The 21,568-nt window shown below is 35.6% G+C and overlaps 1 protein-coding gene across 3 annotated transcripts in view; it reads right to left on the minus strand.

Moving 5' to 3' along the window:
* Window positions 1-21,568, minus strand: part of LOC150080740 (sodium- and chloride-dependent glycine transporter 1-like) — a 263,490-nt gene that overhangs the window by 130,295 nt on the left and 111,627 nt on the right. For all 3 annotated transcript variants that reach the window (XM_090381755.1, XM_090381754.1, XM_090381756.1), the window contains 3 exons: window positions 7,915-8,058; window positions 4,001-4,157; window positions 2,534-2,666 (listed from right to left, as the gene is read on the minus strand). In XM_090381755.1, the coding sequence (XP_090237881.1) occupies window positions 2,534-2,666; window positions 4,001-4,157; window positions 7,915-8,058 (434 nt within the window). The remainder of the gene's footprint in view (window positions 1-2,533; window positions 2,667-4,000; window positions 4,158-7,914; window positions 8,059-21,568) is intronic.

Below are 21,568 nucleotides of genomic sequence, written 5' to 3' on the forward strand. Positions count from 1 at the left end.
TAAGTCTCTGTATTTATTTTTCTTTCTTCCACCTCTGGTATGCTCGAAAGTATGCAGGGTGCTCTCCTTGGCAGTTCATACATGTCAGTTTTAGGACTGAGCACACTATGATTTCTTGGTCCTTTGTACCATATCAATGCATGTAAGGACACCACAACAGGCCATTTTGAGTGTCCATACTTTTGGCACTTAAAGCACCTTAGTGGGTTAAGTATATATGGCCTTAATGGGCAATTCAAGTACCCAGCTGTAACTGAATTCAGAGACATTGATGAACTGAAAGTAAGGAGGAGATTTCTAGTGGGGAATAGATTCCTATCCTTACAAACAAATATTTGTTTTGTAACTGTCGCTCCTGTGATTTTAACTCAGAACAGAATTTCCTCTTCAGACAGTTCCAGAGGATCCCATTAAGAAATTATGCCATGGGATGAGTTAAGTATCTTATGAAGTGTTACCAAGTGTTTGTCACATTTTGTTTTGACAAGGGTGTTCCCAGAACACAGCCATTTGACAGACTTAGAGACACCTACGAACCCTTCTGGATAAAGAAGGTGAACATTTTCCCTAGGAATTTTTTGCCAGTAAAATATATTATCAGGCAGCTAGGTGAAGGACCTGATTTTGCATCTTTAGTTCTGGGCCTCTTTTCTGTGAGGGGTAGCATGCTTATTTGTGTCATTGTTTTCTGATAGGTAGTGTGTTAGGATCTCAGAAGAACAATTTAGATTATCAGGATTCATTATTTTTATTTTGTTTCAGTGCTTGGGTTCCTCACTCATGATGGAACGCAAGGGGTCACCCACTATCTGGCAAACACTAAATGCACTCAGCAGTGGGAAGCTAGCACTATCCAAGCACCATAACCACATGACCAGCAGCTCTCCCCTATCGGCGCCTCCGTAGCCAGGTGGGCAAGAGCAGCAGTGCGTAGCACACGCTTCTTGATTAGACTGGGGTTCGAGCCTGTGAGCCACCAAATATGGAGGATGCGGAAAGGTCAGGGAATGACCACTGCATATCCCAGGAGCAATATGGCCTTAGTTGCTAATGCTCCTAAAAACCAAATAACAACAACAACAATCTCCCTTATCCTCATGAACTGTGGGAGAGAAGTGGTATTGACATGGCTGACTGTCGTGGGAGAACCGACTAGCTGACTGATTCCTGGTTGAGCCATCCCAGGAACTCCTGTCTTGTCAAAGCAGGAGCCAAAGTGGTGTGTTGAAGCCAGACCCCTCAACCACCAGGATTTTCCTTTTCATAGGTCACAGCACATAGCAAACACACTAAATTCCTATGATGTTAGTCTGGAAGCTAGATCGTGGACATAGGATCTTAATGATACTAATCTTGAGGGCCAACAGCATTAATGGGAGGTCAACTCACCATACATTGGCACTCTCATCAAGGGGATAATTCATGAAAAACAGAGAGCTACTCATTTCATGCTTGCATCCTGGCAGTGGTAAACAAAATACCAAGCAGAAAAACACTGTGAAACACAGGAGTGAAAAGTGTTTACTTTCCATTTTTTTTTTCATAAATAAAATTCACTGCAATAATTGCAATAACATTCTCTAGGAAATTTTTAAACCTATAAATTAAAAATACTGAAAACTGTCTTTGGGAAAAAATTAAAGTACCTGGCAATAAAATCAGAGGGTAAGGGACACCCTGGAGTCTTTCTGAAAAGTCTGTGTAAATTATTAAGCTTAACATAGAGATAAACCATGCTTGGAGGCATGCTTGGTTTATCTCTGTGTTACTTAATATATATTACAAGTAAATATTACCAGTTAAAAATTCAAGTGCACTGCTTATGGACACTAAAGAATAATTTGGCAAAAAAATTTTAGATGAATTATGGTTTTTTAATGAATTGTAGTCATTCTGGAATTTAGTGATACTGTATCTTATATGATAATTCTTTAGTGTATACTAATATATTGATCTTAAAAAATTATTATTTTCATATATAATGATGATGAGTTCTGCCTGAAGGTAGGTCCTTATCCCTTGGAACTTTTACACACAAATATTGATTATAGTGTATCCTGTGTATTCAAGTCTGTAGCCATATCAGTTCAGAGCTTATGGAGAAGAGAAAAAATTCCTGAAATAACTCATGGAGAGGGATCCACACCTCACTTTTGGACTTGAGAATTCAAACCTGAGTTAAAGTGATTAAGGCACTAAATTGACATGGAATTTTCATAAAAAAAAAAAAAAAAAATATATATATATATATATATATATATAATGAACACACCACTAGAATGTATCAGTAAAATTCCTGTTAACTATAAGATAAATTTTAATATAATTATTAGATTATATTAAATTAATAATATAATTATTAAAATTTCAATACATTTTTTAAAAAATATGGAACTAAATCAATTATATGAAGAATTTATTTTATCATTTTAAATATCTAATTTGGAATGCTGTGCCATTTGTTTTTTAATTTTGATAATAATTATTATTCCAGTTATTTGCACAATATTTCTACAGAAAATTCTAATGTTACCTTGCCCATACTTTTCACACCACGAAGAAGGCATAAGAAAACCACCATCCAACATGCTAACAGACAGAGAGCTAGCTGCCATCTCACTCCACCTAAGTCATGCAACCCATCAGACAAATCTAGTACAAAGTTGCTGGAAAAGAAAATGTCATCAATATTAATGAAATCCAAATAAATTATTTTTTTTTAATAAAGGATAAAAGATAAATAATTTTTTGTATTTTTTGCACAGTAAATGAAAAGTTAAGATATGCATAATCGAATAACATTAAATAATGCATTATGGATATAAAAATGAAATTCAAAATATCATATTCCTGGCAATGGCAGAAAAATTTACTACACAAACCTTTGTTTATGAATATAAACAAAAGTTTGAATTTTACAATATACAATCCAGGTGTCCTCATGTTGCTTACCTTGTTTTCTAAGAATCTAATATATGATAAAAATATATATATATTCAAAAACAGAAGAAGAATGATGACACTGTAATATTAAGTAATAAAAAGTTTACATAGAAAAAAAATTAAAAATTACCAAAAAGTTTGATACACAAAAAAATATTTATTTACAGAAAAATAAAAAATAAAAATAATTAAGTGAGAGTTTCATAAAAATATTTGAACAGTTTGGAAATATAGAAGTGACAATGGAATATTATCATGCATGAAGTACAGATACTATACTATTGCATAGTTTAGGAAAACAATAATCTCCAATAAAAAGTGGAAAAATCAAAAAAGGCATTCAATAGTCAAGGAATTGAGCATCTAATTAAACTGATCTGAAATGAAAGAAGTATGCATTAGAGAAAAAATCAAGAAGATAATAAAATAATGACTCTTTCTTTCCAATTGAGAAGTAGATTTACCCATTATCAAAGTTTATTAAGATTATGCTCTCTCTCTCTTCCCTTCCTCACAAACCAGGGTTGCTGCCTCGTTATTTAGATTTGAAATCTAGTGACTTTTTTGCATTGGTACATCCTAAAAGACTAATTAATATCCTGATGAACTTGAAAATCAGCCACAAACAAAACATTATGAATATTTTATCTGGTGCTCTACTCCTTCAAGATAATGCTTTGTTTTCCTTTAAGTATTGCAAACCACAAATTATGTAGACTAGTTTCCCTTAGTTCTGAGCAATAACCATTGGTAACTTTTGGAAAACTATATAAATAAATTTTTTTCTTGTGTAATTATTTGTGTAACCTTTTGCACAGTATATAATAAATCAGAATACACTAAACTATTAGTTATCTCCTCAGAGCCACTGGAGTAAGAAAGTTTTAAATACAGACATTCTATACATGATTTATACAATTAGTGATGGTGAAAATATATCACAGCACACGAAAATTAATGAAAGCTAGTTAAGGTAATATAAATGATAAGTAAACAGTTTACTAAACTAATATTTTACTTATTAACAAACTGAATGCACTGTTCATGTGAAACTTACTGAAAATATTCATGACTAGCCATTTTTGTGTTATCAGTTGAGTTGGATAATATATCCCACACATCTGGAGCCACCTGGTCTTTCAAAATACAAGTACCATTGGCTAATACTGTTCCATTATGTGCTGTACAGTTCTTGGTATCAAATTTCCTGCAAGCTAACAACCATAAGACAAAATTACAATTAGTATCTTGATCAGAATTTAGTATATACAAAAACATAAGATTAAGGAATATATTAAATTATCAATGGATACTGGTGAAATTGTATGAAATTTGTATATGCAGAGTTTCTATTCAAAAATAAAGACCAAGTAAAATTCCTACAGATATGAAAGAAAACAAAAAATTTTCATTGGTTTAAAACTACTGAAAACAGAAGCCCTTCCTTACATTTTAATATATTTTAATCTGAAAATTAATGAATATTTTTTCAAATTTTTATTGTAAAAATATTCAGTCATGAATTTTCAATATATGAATACAAATCAACATATGGGGTTAGGAAAAACTAAGATGCATGCTATTCAAAAAAGCATGAGACAAGGAGGTAAAAAATCAATTTTAAAAATTAGATGTATTAATAATATATTTCATTTTTATGTATTATAGGGTGTGAAATTTATTTCCAAATATTGAATAATATAAAACTCCTTCTAAATTGGAATATATTAAATATTAAGAACTGTAATTATAAAACTTAGAGATAGAGACAATATAATAAATTGTTTTCACCTAATTTAAGGCAGTATATTAACTACTTGATTACCTTAAATATTCTGATCACTTAAAGCTAGTAAAATTTTAAGTTGGGATTAGGATTGTTTTGAATTACTTACTAGCATGATAAATCAGCCTATGACACATCAATGCACTCTGTTTGTGCCAGTTTATCTGTGTGTTTGTGTAATGAAAACACAGAAATAATCCTGAGGAAGTCATGAAACTCTGCTAAAGACTGAAAAGGGATAACATTGTGTGAAAAGGCCTCAATAAGTTCCTCAAGTCATTTACAGTATTGAAACAGGAGTGAATTGAGTGAATCACTTGATCACAAAGGCTGATTGTTTATGATATGTATGTATATCATAGTTATAAATGAATATAATAATTTTACTGATATATTTAATACAGTGAATACAAATTGAATACAGTGAATTTTTACAGTTTAATACAGTGAATATGAATAAGACTATATTTTTAGACGAAAAAATCAGATATATTCATAATGAAGCTTTTTATTTGGACTTAAAAGAATGCCAAACTTTTGAATTTATTTGGACTTAAAGAATGCCAAACAATCATTTAGCTTTAAGTTAACATTCATTATAACTGCAACATATAAATTTCATTAAATAAGAGAAATAAAATCCACTCACAAGGAATTTTATTAAAAATGATTAAATTGTCATCATATAATATCTATATGCAGAGAGGAATGGAAACATCTAAATTATGTATAAATTCATGGAATAAAAAGGCTATATATATTTACTGCAAGATATTTTTCTATTCCTTCACCCAAGAGAGCTGGCATTCACAGTTCTTTTCTTTTTTCTTTCTTCTTTTTTGCCAAGATGTTTCATAAATAGGCTATGTAGATTATTCCTTCCTTTACCATTCACATGTTGTCACATATACTGCATAAGTACTTCTGACAGCCCTGACATTAAGCTTTAAAAGTAGAACATCAGATTTTCTAAGAATCTAAAGTTCTGCAAATAATTACAAGGTTCAAAAATTTTTAAATAATATACATTTGATTCCATGTTATTTATTCAATTTTAAGAGTAGTTTATTGAGTCCCTGGGCTAAGGCAAAGAAAGTCAACACAAGAACTAAGGCAAACTATGGGAAACTTACCGGACAAATCGGTTTGCAGGGAGAAACGCTACCGCAGTTTTTGGTAAACAGATGGTGCATGTTATCAGCAGTGGTAGAAATCAAGAATGATATATTGATTGTCACATAGGTGTGACAGATGATGTAATAATTAGTTTTTTTCTCATTATTAAAAGCAGATTATTGGAGTTCATGAGTGTTTTCAATATTAAAAAAACCATATTACTGATTTCTTTGGTTAGGTTAGATTATTAATTCCTAGATTAGGTTAGGAAAAGAGGAAAAGGTTTCTTTATTTTTTGTTATATTTCATAACCTGACCTTAAATGTTAAGTTAGGAAATAATAGGAAAAGTTTTCCTTATATTTCCTGTTATTTCATTTCCTAACCTTGAAGATTAGGTTAGGAAATGAAATAACAGGAAAAGAAAGGCAGATTCTTTATTTATATACATATCATAAAGTCAATTAATGCTATGATGTTATTTTCTGTTATTTAAAGACAATTGTACATTGTCTGTCACACTTATGTGTCAATCAATATATTGTTCTTGACTTCTACTGCTGCTACCGATAACATGCACTGTCTGTTTACTGAGAATGCAGGGAGAAACTGCAGTAGCATCAAACCCTTTTATCCGGTAAGTTTCCCAGAGTTTGCCATGGTTCTTGTGTTGGCCTTCTTTACCTTTACCAGTCTCTGAAATAGAGATTAGACAAAAGACCAATAACATTGAATCCTTGTCAATATTTCAGATCCAACTGTGGATATCCACTATCAAGATAAAATTGAGCAAGTAACAAGTTTGACTGAATCAGTTAGACAAACTTAAAGATCCATTTGCTGTAAAACTTCATTAAAATTTTAACCATTAGCTGCTAAACTTTTTTCAGGAAATTAGGTTTAAGTCTTTTGTCTAATTTCTACTTCAGGAACTCAATAAACCATTAAAAATTGTATAAATAACATGAAGTCAAGTATAATTGTTTAAAGTGTTTGAAAATTCATCCCACAATGCCTTTCACATGATATATTATGAGACTGCCTTACTGCATTATGTGCTAAGTGGAATGATGACCCCCTGGAGAGATTGCATTAGACTGGATATAGCTACCATGACAACAAACAGCTACAGGAAAACTCAAGGCCTTTATTAGAGATGTACTGTCTTTATTAGAGATGGACTGTCTAAAATAAGTACTAGGATTGTCTAGAATAAGTTGCAATATACTAAAGCATCATAGCTAAAGCTATGATGCATTGGTATATTGTGCCCATAAATTTCACGATCAGCTTGCCTGATCATAAAATTTACACGAAATCTGACCATAAATTTTAAGGTCAGAAACTCAAATTTTTCAGGATGAAAAACCTGGATTTCTAGGAGAAAAAATTGTGCAATCCTTAAGAACAACTAATTCAACTACTGTGTAAAACAGGCCCATAAAAGTTCCTCCCATCTTTCTGGAAATGAATCCAGGGTTTTTCCATATGGAATAGAAGTGGTTAGTCATTATATTAGTTACAAAGGTTTAATATTTAGCTAGAGAGATTTTGTAGAGACTCAGATTTTGTTTGTGGGTAACTCCTCTCTCTCTCTCTCTCTCTCTCTCTCTCTCTCTCTCTCTCTCTCTCTCACTCACACATTCTCATATATGCTTTGGTTTGTTAAAATATCAAATAAGCTATTTTCAGCAGGAAAATAATAAAAAGTATCCACTAATATTTAATCAGAATCATGATAATTTCTAATTTAATTTAATTGATTAGCCTTCTGAATTCTCCATTAACAGCAGATAAAGATCAAAAATTTTTTCTTAGACTCTTCTCACTGAATCCAAATAATTTGTTTGAATTACTGAAACATCATAGTAGAAGTACCAATAAAATACATTTTGTTAATTATAATTTGAAGATCGTCTATACCTTTTTAATTATGGTACATATATAAATAAATAGTATATATATTGCTTGGCACTTGTTTTGCAATACAAAATGTGTAAACAATACCTACATGGTAGTTGTATATGCATTTCCAAATCGAGAAACAATCGAAACAGAATTGCATCTTACCATTAGTATTCCACCAATTGTCACATGAACTCCATGGTAAATGTGTTGTAAATGATGAAAACAGGTAGAAAAGGGCCCATGCTAAAATCATATTGTAGTATATGCCCACTAAACCAGACATCAGAAACATAGCATAACCTAATCCTGTAAGAAAAATTGGATGATAATATAAGAAACCAAAACTGAAACTCTAGTAGGCATACAGTATAACATATTCTAGCATACACATACATACATAAATAAAACTAACAGTTAAGGCTAATTGTGACCAATGAGTAATACAAAATGAAATGTAATAATTATATGCATTCATTTTTTTTATTTACAGAAGAGTTAAAAAAGTTGTTAGCTATTTAAAAAAAAAATCTATAAAACAAAGCATCATAAAAAACTTTTTATATTTACATAGTGAGGCATAAAATTTTATGGAGTTTTTTTCTGAGCACAAAAAAAGTTTCAATATTTATGTGTTGACAGAAGAATGTAGTCCTGACAGTATAGTGATTTTGCTACTTGTCACTCATTTTGAGAGGTCTGGGTCCAATTCCTATGACTGGAAGAATTTTTCATGTCCACTTCAATTGAGGCTGTAGTTAGCTGATTTCAGTCAGGTGGAGAAGGGTTCAATCCCATGAATTATTCTGGGTTTTTCAGCCTACACAACATAAAACTAGCCCGTGAACACAAACTTGTACAGACAACATATATATAATGGCACAATACAGGCTAAGTTGCTGATGTGCCTAAAACACAATAACAATGTAACATAGTTGTTCACCATGAATTAATTAATTAAATGCAACTAATACTAATTAAACAATGTGATTTTTTGTTAAGTGAATTGTATTGTGTAATATGTATTATATAAAGTAAGTGAAACTTGTATATGACAGAACTACTAATATGCCTAATAACTGGTGATGTTTCTGGATTTCTCATTTAATCCTATAATCAGGCCTAATGACAAAAAATTTGGCAACTTGTTTTAGAATTTTTGTTTTTAAAAATAGCTAAGGACTTCATAAACACCCTTTACGTAAAACTCTCTTTCCCTCTCCCATCCCCCTTTCAACAACTCTCCTTTCTTCTGTAGGTTCATTGTATGGCAAGGCAACTTTTTAAAAGGATATTATGAATAGAGTGCAATGCAGATATGGATATCTGTTTTAAATGCTCATGTCCATGTTTTAAACGGCTGTGCAGATGATTTTTGCTATTTAATTGGATTAAGATACAAATACATGATACCAACTAAATGATTTTTCATCTGCCTGTTTGAAAGAATATGAAAGTCAATTAACCTTATATTTAAAGTGGTATTTTGAACTTCCAATTGTAACTTTTTATATCAGTGAATGACCTATATTCCATTCTGTCCATGTGCTAATTAAAATCAGTAGTGGGTGTAAAAAATTTCACTACTTGGTGATGGGAGATCTTTGCTTTTTTTTTGGATTTTACTTTGTATTTTGAGTGTGCAGTAACAAGAAGAATACTTACCTTTTCATAATCTTATTAAAATTATATAAATAACACTGTTACAGCCTTCTATGACCATTATTATTACTATTTAAACATTGTTAATCTAAAAATGTTTTAGCCAGAAAATTGTTTAGGAGTCATCAAAAAATCTAGAACCAATCAAAACAAAATAGAAGAGATAAAAATTTTTAAAAAAGAAAAACATCACATAAAAGTTGCAACCAACTATTCCAGCATATATTTGGTTTTTGAAATGTACTGATGACACCTCTTCTCCACTCTACCAAGGAACAGTATCAGTATAGATAGTACTTATGCATGTAGACCAAGACAGAGTGTCAGTAATATGATATAGAATTCAGAACTATGGAGGCAAGTGTTTTAGAATTAACATTAGAATTAGTAGTGGCAAAAGATGCAAGAAAGCAAGCTTACACAACATCAGCCAAAAAAAAAAAAAAAAAAAGAAAGACACTTCCCATTTCATCTATTTCATTCCCTCCAATAGTTTGTCCAGTTCTCCCTTGAATTATTTAAGCTATCAACTCCCACAACAACACATTGAAGTTTGTTCCAGCAATTAACCACCCACTGCCTAAGGCAAACTTCTGAACATCTATTCTGCAACCATTCTTCCTCAGTTTGAATTTGTGCCCCCTCATGTATGTAGTATGAATAAGAGGAAGAATCTCATCAGCATTAAGCATGCTCAATCCATTCAAAGCCTTAAAAACCTCAATCAGATCATCTCACAAGTGCCTAGTCTCCAGATGCTGCAATTTGCAGAACTAAAGCCTTTCTTGGTAAGGGCACCCCTTTGTTCCCCCCTCACCAATTTTGTAACCCTTCTTTGTATTCCAGCAGCTCTACATCCATTGTACAGCAGTCTTTTATGTGCAACAGTATCAAAGGCTTCCTAAAATGGAGCCTCCAGACCAGTATGCAGTACTCAAGATGTGGATTGACCACTGTCTTATGCAATGGGATAATCACTTCCTTATCCTTGCTAGAAAAATTCCTGTATATCGTTGACAAAACCCCATGAGCTGTCCTGGCAGCCTGTTTGCATTGCTCAGAGAACTTCATATCTGACTGCACAATTACCCCAGGTCTTTTTTATTTTCCACTATCCTGAGTGTAGTACCACACAGTTGGTATGTTATGCTGGGGTTACTGCTATCCATATACAGTACATTGCATTTGTCAATGTTAAACTTGTATTGCCATTTCTTTCTCAGCCCATCCGCCTAACTTTATCAGGCATATCAGGATCTTTTCTAGATCCTGATATGCCTTCATTAATATCATTGATAAATATAGAAAAGAACAATGGGCTCAACCCCAAACTGTGGGGGGGGGAATACACTAATAACATTAGTCCATGAAGAGCAGTGTCCATTGATTACCATTCTCTGTTTTCTCACTCAACCATCCCTTTATCAATAGCAGAAACTTGTCCTTAATGCCACACTGCTCCAATTTGCTTCAGTGTGGCCCATTCTTGTTTTCAATATTTATTAATACTATTTATGAAGTCATATCAGGCATCTTATATAAATTTGCAGATGATAAAAGGTTGACGTACTGTGTTAATGACAGTAATCAGGCTACTGCAGCAAGGTCTAGAAAAATTAGGCAGATGAGCTGAGAAGTGGCCATTGAAGTTTAACATTGAAAAATGCAAGGTATAAAATATGGGTAGCAGTAATCCCAGATTAATGTAGAAACTCTGTGGCACCACACTGAAGGTAGCAGGGAATGAAAAAGACCTGGTGTAATTGTGCACTCAGATGCAAAGTCCTCTGAGTAGTAAAGATGGGCTGCTATGATAGCTCACTGTGTTTTGTTAATGATATACAGGTATCTTTCCAGTAGAGATAAGGAGGTAATTATTCCACTGACAAAGTAATGTTAAGGATACACCTTGAGTATTGCATACCGATTTGAAAGCAACATTTTAGGAAGTATGTGGATCTGTTGGAACAGGTGCAGAGAGAACAAAGATTAGTGAGATGAAAAAAAGGGTACTCTTACAAAGGAAGACTTCAATTCTGCAAATCACAGTCTAGTCAATGGTGAGGAGATCTGATTGAGGTATTTAAACTCTAAATGGATTGAGCAAGTTACACATTAATGGCTTCACTGCTCTAGATCAGAAAGCACACATAAGAGGGTGCAAATTTAAACTGAGAAAGGTTGTTGTTTTTGGTTTTTAGGAGCATTAGCAACTAAGGCCATATTGCTCTGGAATATGCGGTGGTCATTCCCTGACCTTTCCGCATCCTCCATATTTGGTGGTGACGGGCTCGAACCCCGGTCTAATCAAGAAGCGTGTGGTACGCACTGCTGCTCCTTCCCACCTGGCTACGGAGACGCCACTGAGAAAGGATGGCAGCAGGATAGGTGTGTGAAAATTTGCTTTCAGTTGTTCGTTCTAACAACCAATTACCCCAGAGGGTAATTAGTTGTTGGAACAAACTTCCATCTGGTGTTGTGAAAGTGGGTAGTTTTAATAAATTTTATTAATAATTCACATTAGTAGAGGGAATGGGCAGTTTACATGGGAATTTTTTTTTTTTTTTTTTTTTTGCTGTTAATACTGTATAAGTGCTTGCTTCCTTGCATCATTTACAGTCAGCCACATAATCACTCATAACCATGGTAACTAAAGAGAGACATTTAATGCACAACTTATCATACTTTATCATGTATGGGGTATCACAGCCAATGACTGAACCAGGTTCCACTCCTGTCAGCAAAAACCAGGAGAGTATGGTCATAGAGTAGTATGATTCATTATTATATTGGCACTTGTGGCGAGCAGATGTACCTATTGTAGCTCTTCATAGCGACAATAAAGAAGTATAGATAAGAGGGAATTAGAGCATGATTAGTGAAGTAGAGCAGGGTTTCAAAGGTTATTTAGTATATTGTAAAGTTTATTTTCATAAGTGAGTTTATTTTCATGACACACTCAGCAATTCCTGAATGTGTCATGATTTTATCATTTGCAGAACCTGTGGCATGTATTCCAAGGTCGACCTAGTGGATAATCCTAGCTCACTTGGAAATACTTTTCTTTGTCACTGTTGTAAGGAGTGCACCAATCTTAAGTTAAAATTGGGTGCACTGCTAGAACAATTTGAGTCACTGAAAAAATGGGCACTTGCCCTTGAAAATAATGTATCTACGAGCTCATCAGGGACTCAAGACTAGTAACCCACCAAGTGATGCACTGATGGTACAGGAACCAGTAGCAGGAAGTGATCATGGAGTTCTATATTGGATGATGAAGAGAGAGGTAGCAGAAGTTAAAAGCAAAGGAATGGGTTATAATTTCAGGAAGGGAAATTACGACGGATTAAGATGCTATATGGCCTCTATTAACTGGGTAGATATGTCATAGAGAGCAAATACAATTGAATTATGGTATACTTTTAAAACATTAATCACAGAAGCCTTGAATGCTTATATACCATTAAAAAAATACTCCACGAGGAGGATTCCACGTTGGATGAATAATGAAATTGCTAGATTACTTGAGCAGAAAAAGACAGCATGGAAAAGTTACAGAGAAAATAAAAAGTACTGAAGCCTATAACAGCTACAAATTGATCTGTAACAGTGCCACAGAAAAGGTTAGGCTGGCAAAGGCAGATCATTCATAGATGTGAAGAATTCTTCACATATATAAATGCAACGAAGAGAAGGCTAAACCGGACTGGACCCGTATGTAATGGATACGGGATAGTATTAGATACCTGAGCTGAAGTTGCAGATGAACTCAACAGTTACTTTGCATTGATATTTACGGAAGAAAAACCCTATATGTCAATGAGAAATTATGGGAGTGAAGTTGAAAAAAATGCAATTAATGATGTTGAAATTTCACATGTTTATTTAATGAAAAAACTTTCGAACCTATAGGCAGGTAAGGTTCTTGGGGTTGATGGCATATACCCTATAATCTTAAGTGAGTACATTGAACCATTGAGGCTAATTATGAGAACATCACTGGACTGGAATGATTCCCTTGGATTGGAAAAGTGCCAATGTATCTCCAATACATAAGGGCAGTTATAAGGGTGAAGTGGCAAATTACTGGCCGGTTAGTCTAACTTCAGTAGTAGGGAAAATCATGGAGACAATGGTCAAGGGTGGAATTCGGGATCATTTAGATAGAAATGGAATTCTGAAGGATACTCAGCATGGTTTTGTAAAGAGAAAATCATGTTTAACTAATCTGGTTAACTATTTTGACAGTGTCACTAAAGAGTTGGACTTACGGAATAATTTTGACATTGTTTATTTGGATTTCAGCAAAGCACTTGACTTGATCCCACATGAGCAGTTACTTTATAAGCTGGAACAGGTTGGAATCACAGGGAAAATCCTTAGATGGATAGCAAGATGGCTTTAGGGCAGGAGGCAGAGGGTTGTGATAAATGGCTATTCCTCAGATTGGGTTAACGTAAGAAGTGGGGCTCCCCAAGGATTAGTATTGTGTATCTATCTGTTTTTGATTTTCATAAATTACATCGATGAAGGAATAGAGGGCATGTTGTCTAAATTTGTCGATGATGTAAAGACTGGTAGAGTAGTTAATGATCATTGCCAAGCAGAGCTTCTTCAGAGTGACCTAGATAGACTTCAGGAATGGTTAGAAAAATGGCAGCTATGCTTTAATCTAGTGTAAGGTATTGCACCTGGGGAACAGTAACCCCAAAATAACGTATAGATTTGGCAGAGTTGAACTAAAGACGGTAATGGAGAAAAGGGACTTAGGTATTACGATACAGTCAGATATGAAGTTCTCCAAGCATTGTAGACTGGTTGCAAGGAAGGCCCATGGTGTCCTATTGATGATTTATCGAACAATTGCGGGTAGAGATAAGGACATCATAATCCCATTATATAAGGTTATTGTTTGACCACACTTGAAATACCGTGTTGAAGTATGGAGACTGCACCTAAAGAAAGATATTGTGCTTCTTGAAAGGGGCCAAAGATGGGTAACTTGCCTAGTGAGATCGGCTAAAAAGTGTCCATATGAGGAAAGAGTTTGAATATGTTGGTCGCAGAGCTTGGAAACTAGACACCTTAGAGGAGACTTGATTGAGGTGTTTAAGGCTCTGAGAGGCATAAGAAAAATAACAAGGACAAAATTTTCACAGTTATAAATGATTCTAGAACAAGGGGACATAATTTCAAGTTACAGGGGGAGATGTTTAGACTGGGTTGCAGGAAGTTTTATTTTAGCCAGCGAGTTATAAATTACTGGAATGAGTTATCTACATGGGTGGTAGGGGCTGACAGTTTGGGGAAATTCAAAGGTCAGCTGGATAATTACCTACGGGAGGAGGGAAACGCATAAGTTGTCTATTTCCTTTTCTTTTATTATTATTTTTTTATTGTTATTATTTTATTTTTATTCTTATTATTATTTTTTTGTTATTTTATTTTATTATTATTTTTTTGCTGGGGCAGCATAAGCTGGCTTCCTTGCACCGTGTGTCCATTGCTAATACTCATACTAATAGTAGGCTCAGAAACACAACACTTGACACTGTAGGATTAAAAAAATGTTGCCTGGTCTTTTGAATCCCAGTTACTTACTGCTGTTTCATGCTGATGGAAGGACCAGAATATATTGAAAAATGGCACAAGTCTATGAATCCATCCTGCCAGGTGTGAACAAAGTGTGCTGTGATGATGATGGTATTATAACAGTGTGAGAACTGCTTTTGAGGTGCAAATTGGGCTCCTTGATGCCAGTAAAGCTACATTTGGATGACACAGGTTATCTGTAAACTGTTTCCAATGAGGTACATCCCTTCATGGCTGCAGTGTATCTATCTGCATATGGGTTCCTTCAACAGAATAATACATCATGTATTATCCTGTTGAAATGTATTATTCTGTTAAAATACATCATGTATTATTCTGTCTCAATTGGATTTAAAAATATATAAATCCAATTGAGTGCCCTGTGGGATGAGGTGGAATGAGTAGAATGTTCCCTCAAGAATATTCTACATGTATTGTGGCTTATTATTATTGGCCATATGGTGCAAGGAAGGCTGAGGCTTATGCTTCATCAGGCAAAAAAAAAAATTGAGTACCCTGAGAGAGAGAGAGAGACAGAGAGAGAAGTAGGAGGGAATCACCAAAAAAGAGAAGAATGATGATATCCCTGAACGTTACTTCAACTATGCTGTAAAAACATGCTACATATATGAGAGATGGTATTAATAGCCTCAAGCATATATCATAATCATAAGTGTATTATGTCTGTAGAAATGCATGTTTGCCAGCCACTTTGCATGTTGGAAGCTGAAAAACCCAGAATAACTCAAGGGGAGAATCCCATACCCTCTACCTAATACTGGTTAGCCTTGAATGAAGAGGACTTTAGAAATTAATCCAGTCATTAATGGAAACGATTGAACCCAGACCTCTCCAAATGAGTGACAGATGGTTAGGTATCATGCCAACTAGGCTGCCGCAGACGACCTAAGAACATACAGCACAGTAACAATATATATTCCAATATATAAACTTAACTTCCAGTGTAACCAAGTACACTTTGGTGCATCATACTGCCACCTCAAAGTGAATAGAAAAACATGAAAAAAAAAAAAAAAGAAAAGATATTTAGTTTGGATAAGTGGAGAAGTCCAACCCAGCCTTACATGCTTTAGAATATCGGCTGCATTGGAATTTCAAAGTTACTTATATACTGTCCATGGATAACAGCTAACGCAGGAAGGCTTTTAGGAATTTTTCTTTGTAAATTGTTTCAGCTATCATACTATCAACATAAAATAAGGTGTTAGCTTTGAACCTGAATGCTCACACCTATTACAAGACAAAATTCTACAAAACCTCAACAGAAAAAAGTCTTCCAGCAACCCAAGAAGCATCTTCTAGGGCCATCCAAGAACTTTAATCTTCACAGAACCTTGAAGATGAAAAAAATCTCCCAGTCAAGATAGACATGCTACAACCTAAGGCATAAAAGATAACCAGAACTCCACCTTTACAGTTTGACCTGATAATGAACTTCAAACTTGAGTTTGAAATGCCATTATAGAGCAAGATTGTCAAAGTGGTTGAGTACCGAACCTACTTTGTTTACTCGTTAGTCATTAAGTATAATAAAGATTGTTTGCTATCCAATAAATCTCACAATTTGAGCTTAAACCTTAATGTGAAGTAAAGTGTCAATTATTTTGCAATTCAAAGTCAGTAATCAAAATACAAATTTTGATAAACAAAATATTCCTGTGAAAAATAAATGTGGTGGGGTACTTTTTCACTCAAGCCACAACTCTCAGGTAGAATGAAAGAAAAAGAAAATGAAAAAAAAAAAAACCTCCTAGCAGTAGGTATATAATATTTTAGTTTTAGACTATAGTAAAAACTTTTGACATAAAATATGCATCAACACCTATGCTAAAACAAATATTTTAAAATAGGGGTGAAAATTGCCACACACCACCACCACTTGCTTTATGGAATTTTGTGCATTCAATAATAGGTTAAAATGCTGCAGCCATCTTGTGTTTTGTTTTAACTCTCTTGAGAATAACAATACACAATCATGTCTCAGCAAGAGAAAATGGTTTGCTAAAATTATTTCCTGCTAGTGCATCAGGAAACTTGAACAATTCCTCTTAAACTTTTACACATCTCACACTTTTTTCTTTTAGTTGATAGGAGTTTAATTTTTATAATTTCCCCATCCTTGGTCATTTGTTGGATCATATTATCTTGGAAAAATCTATTTCCTTTATGTCTTGGTCAACTTGGTTTAAAAAATTAATAAATACAATTCTTGTATTATTTTTTTTCAGTTATGTTTGAATATCCTTCAAACATAACTGAGCCAACACTGCAACATATACATACTACAGCAAATATTTGCAAATATGTATGATTTACAAATAAGCAGCCATCTTGTGTTTTGTTTTAACTCTCTTGAGAATAACAATACACAATCATGTCTCGGCAAGAGAAAATGGTTTGCTAAAATTATTTCCTGCTAGTGTGTCAGGAAACTTGAACAATTCCTCTTCACACTCAAGTCAAGTGGATCCAATTTCGGCGAAGTCCGGACAGTCTGTGACAGCCAAATCCTCTGCTTGCACCTTCACGATGGTGGGACTGTTAGTAATCCTGGGTATAACCTCCATGCACAAGTACATGGTGAGTGACCACCCAGGTGTGAACCAACGTAAGCAGGGGTCGAGGTGTGGCACCCACACCACATGGAGGAACACCGCCCCTCTATGTTATCAGGCAGTACTAGGTGGTAGATGACTCTCATCAACCGGTGCAATACCACCACTTTGCTTATTGCAGGCTTGAAGTGGTGGAACTCCTGTTTAGTCTCTAGAGCTATGTTTTCCCTATCTCTTCCATCATGCAGTATGATTGATGACTTTATCATGAACATCGTGGCGAGATCCAATATTCCTTACATTTCGAGGATACAGCTCTAAAACGGTGTTCGCAGGCCGGCCGCTAGTTAGTACACTGGACTGAACCTATTGGTAACTCTCTACGAGGCTTCCGAATCAGCTAGTGTATAATCTTGTTACATCTTTGTTACATTTTTGGTCCTTGAGGTTGTCACAGACATTCTCTCAGATATGCCAGACAAGCTGTTCTTGCTACCTGGGAGTCTAAAACGCTGATGGAACTGATATTCGGGTGACACTCAAGTCAAAGTGAACCCAATTTCGGCGAAGTCCGGACGGTCTATGACAGCCAAATCCTCTGCTTGCACCTTCACGATGGTGGGACTGTTAGTAATCCTGGGTATAACCTTCATGCACAAGTACATGGTGGGTGACCACCCAGGTGTGAACCAACGTAAGCAGGGGTCGAGGTGTGGCGCCCACACCACATGGAGGAACGCCGCCCCTCTATGTTACCAGGCAGTACTAGGTGGTAGATGACTCTCACCAACCGGTGAAATACCACCACTTTGCTTATTGGAGGCTTGAAGTGGTGGAACCCATGTTTAGTCTGTAGAGCTAAGTTCGGGCCAACCCTTCCCTATCTCTTCCATCATGCAGTATGATTGATGATTTTTGAGGTTATGATGAATGTCATGGCGAGATCCAATATTCCTTACATTTCGAGGGTACAGCTCTAAAACGGTGTTCACAGGCCGGCCGCTAGTTAGTACACCGGACTGAACCTATTGGTAACTCTCTAGGAAGCTTCCGGATCAGCTAGTGTATAATCTTGCTACCTCTACTCTGCCAGATAGTGACTGGAGGGAGTCCGAGTAGTGTTTATGCATGGAGCATTGTCGAGGCCACATTATGTCAAGGATCTGGGTATATTCTTACCACATGTATGCCATATCCAAAAATTTCATTACTTTCATACAGCATGTCCCACCCACTTTTTCTTACTATTGAATACACCATTAATTGTCAAAATAATAGAGCAAGCTTATCTGCGAAAAGATCTAAACCTCCCAAGGACTTCCTAATTCATTTCACAAATATACGTGGTCTCAATTCTAATCTCAACGATGTCCATTTCCACTTGCAGTCTTCCAAACCCCATGTACTTTTTCTGACTGAATCTCAGTTATCAGTTGATTCAACTACTGCTCATCTCAGATGTCCAAATTATTTGCTGTATGATTCCTTTCGCCTCAAAGGTGGTACTTGTGGATATGTCCGTTCTGATATTCCCTGTCAGAGACTTGGCAATTTGGAATCTCCTCTCTTTGATCTTCTCTGGCTTAAAATCTCTCTACCTCATTGTGTAAAATTCATCTGTTGTCTCTACCGTTCTCCCAACTCCACTAATCACTTGGAGCTCTTTGACTTCCTCTCTTTGCAACTTGACTTTCTCCAGTCCAACTTTCCTAACAGTGAGGTAATTTTCCTTGGTGATTTTAACGTTCACAACTCCAGCTGGCTTCCGTTTTCTAGTCACACCGACCCAGCAGGTCGAGATGCTGAGGCTTTTGCAATTACTAATGACCTAGCACAGATTGTTCATTTACCTACAAGAATACTGGACAATCCTAATCATACAGCCAATACGCTTGATCTTTTTCTCACAAACAACCCTTCTAAGTACAAGGTTGAAGTGAGAGGTCCTTTAGGCACTTCAGATCACAACTTGGTGATTGTCTCTTCTCCAATGGAACCTTTATCTCATGCCTATTCCCAACCTCGTATTGTTTGGCATTACAAGAATGCAAAATGGGATGACCTGCGAGACTTCTTTTCTTCTTTTCCTTGGTCTGATTACTGTTTCAAAACTTCTGATGTCAACGTTTGCTCAAATCGTGTCAGTGAAATTATTCTTGCAGGAATGGAATCCTTTATCCCACACTCCACTTTAAAATCTCGTCCTTTATCTAAACCTTGGTTTTCCAATAAATGTGCTAAGGCTGTCCAAGAGAAGAACGTTGCATATCGTAATTGGCTTGTTTCTAATTCTTCAGTTTCATTTTCTGCCTACACCAAAGCTCGCAACAATTGTAAAGCAGTTATTAATCAGTCCAAACTAGAGTTTGAACAGGCTAAGAGTAGAAAACTTGCTTCTTGCCCTAATGGTAGCCGAGCATTCTGGTCTCTTGCCAAAGCTATTGGCCGCAACTTTTGCCCATCTTTGCTCCCACCTCTGTCCAAACCAGATGGTTCTGTTGTCACTTCAGCGAAGGATAAAGCTGACCTGCTAGCATCCCATTTTTCTTCCAGCTCATGTATTAATGATCTTGGTAAAACACCTCCCACCATTCCTAACACGCTCCATTCAATGCCTCCTGTGGTTTTCCGTCAAAAGGATATCAGAAGGATTTTGATGAATCTTGATGCTAAGAAAGCTCCAGGTCCTGATGGTATTTCTCCACTTGTTCTCAAAACCTGTGCTCCTGAACTTACTCCTATTCTTTGCCGCCTTTTTTCACTTTCTTATTCCAAAGGTGTTTTTCCTTCTGCTTGGAAATTTGCTCATATCCAGCCAGTTCCTAAAAAGGGTGACAAATCCCTCCCATCCAATTATTGTCCCATTGCAATTACTTCTACTCTTTCTAAAGTAATGGAGAAATCAATTAACCGCCAACTCTTAAACTACCTAGAAACCTTCCGTCTGATCAACAATCGCCAGTATGGATTCCGTCAGTGTCGATCCACTGGTGATATTCTGGTTTATGTTACCCATTTATGGACTAATTCAATGGAAGGGTTCGGTGAAACACAAGTAGATGCTCTTGACATCTCAAAGGCTTTTGATCGTGTTTGGCATAAAGGTCTTCTAAACAAGCTTCCATCTTATGGTTTGCCAACTGTTTTTAGTAATTGGTTATCCAGTTTTCTCTCTGATCGCTCACTGAGGGTGATGGTAGATGGCTCTCTGTCTTCTAACTTCTCCACTAATGCCGGTGTCCCCCAAGGTTCAGTTCTTTCCCCCACTCTTTTCCTCTTGTATATCAATGACCTTCTTCCATTGACTGCAAATCCTATTCATAGTTTTGCCGATGATAGCACATTGCATTCAACTTTCCATTTTGAGAAACCTTGTCCAGCTCAATCAGCTTCAAGTTCTCGAAAATCTGCTGCCAATTCCTTAAATGCTGATCTTCAGGTAATTCTCCAGTGGGGCAAAGACAACTTAGTTGATTTCAACCCTTCTAAAACTCAATCTTGTCTTATATCTCGCAAAAAGGATTCTTCTGCTCCTATGCTTATCTTTAGTGACACTCCGATTTCTAGGCAAAATGATATATCTCTTTTGGGGATTACCCTGACTTCTAATCTCTCTTGGCACAAGCACATTACAAATATTGCCTCCTCTGCATCTAAAAAACTTGGTTTTCTCTTTCGCTCTCGGCGTTACTTTTCTCCCAAACAGCTGCTCACTCTGTATAAACCGCAAATCCGCCCTGCCATGGAATATTGTTCCCACATCTGGGGTGGTGCCCCCAAAACCTCTCTCAGGCTTCTTGATTCCATTCAGAAGAGGGCAGTTAGGTTAATTAATGATTCATCTCTAACAGAATCTCTCCACTCGCTCTCTCATAGACGTACTGTTTCTGCTGCATGCCTCTTCTACAGATACTTCTATGGGCACTGTTCTTCTGAATTGGCTTCTATAATTCCCACTCTCTCTTTCAAAACGGTCCAAACACGTGCTG

Source organism: Mastigoproctus giganteus, chromosome 9 (assembly GCF_048544385.1).
Source record: "Mastigoproctus giganteus isolate SK-2022 chromosome 9, ASM4854438v1, whole genome shotgun sequence".
NCBI classification, from domain to species: domain Eukaryota; kingdom Metazoa; phylum Arthropoda; class Arachnida; order Uropygi; family Thelyphonidae; genus Mastigoproctus; species Mastigoproctus giganteus.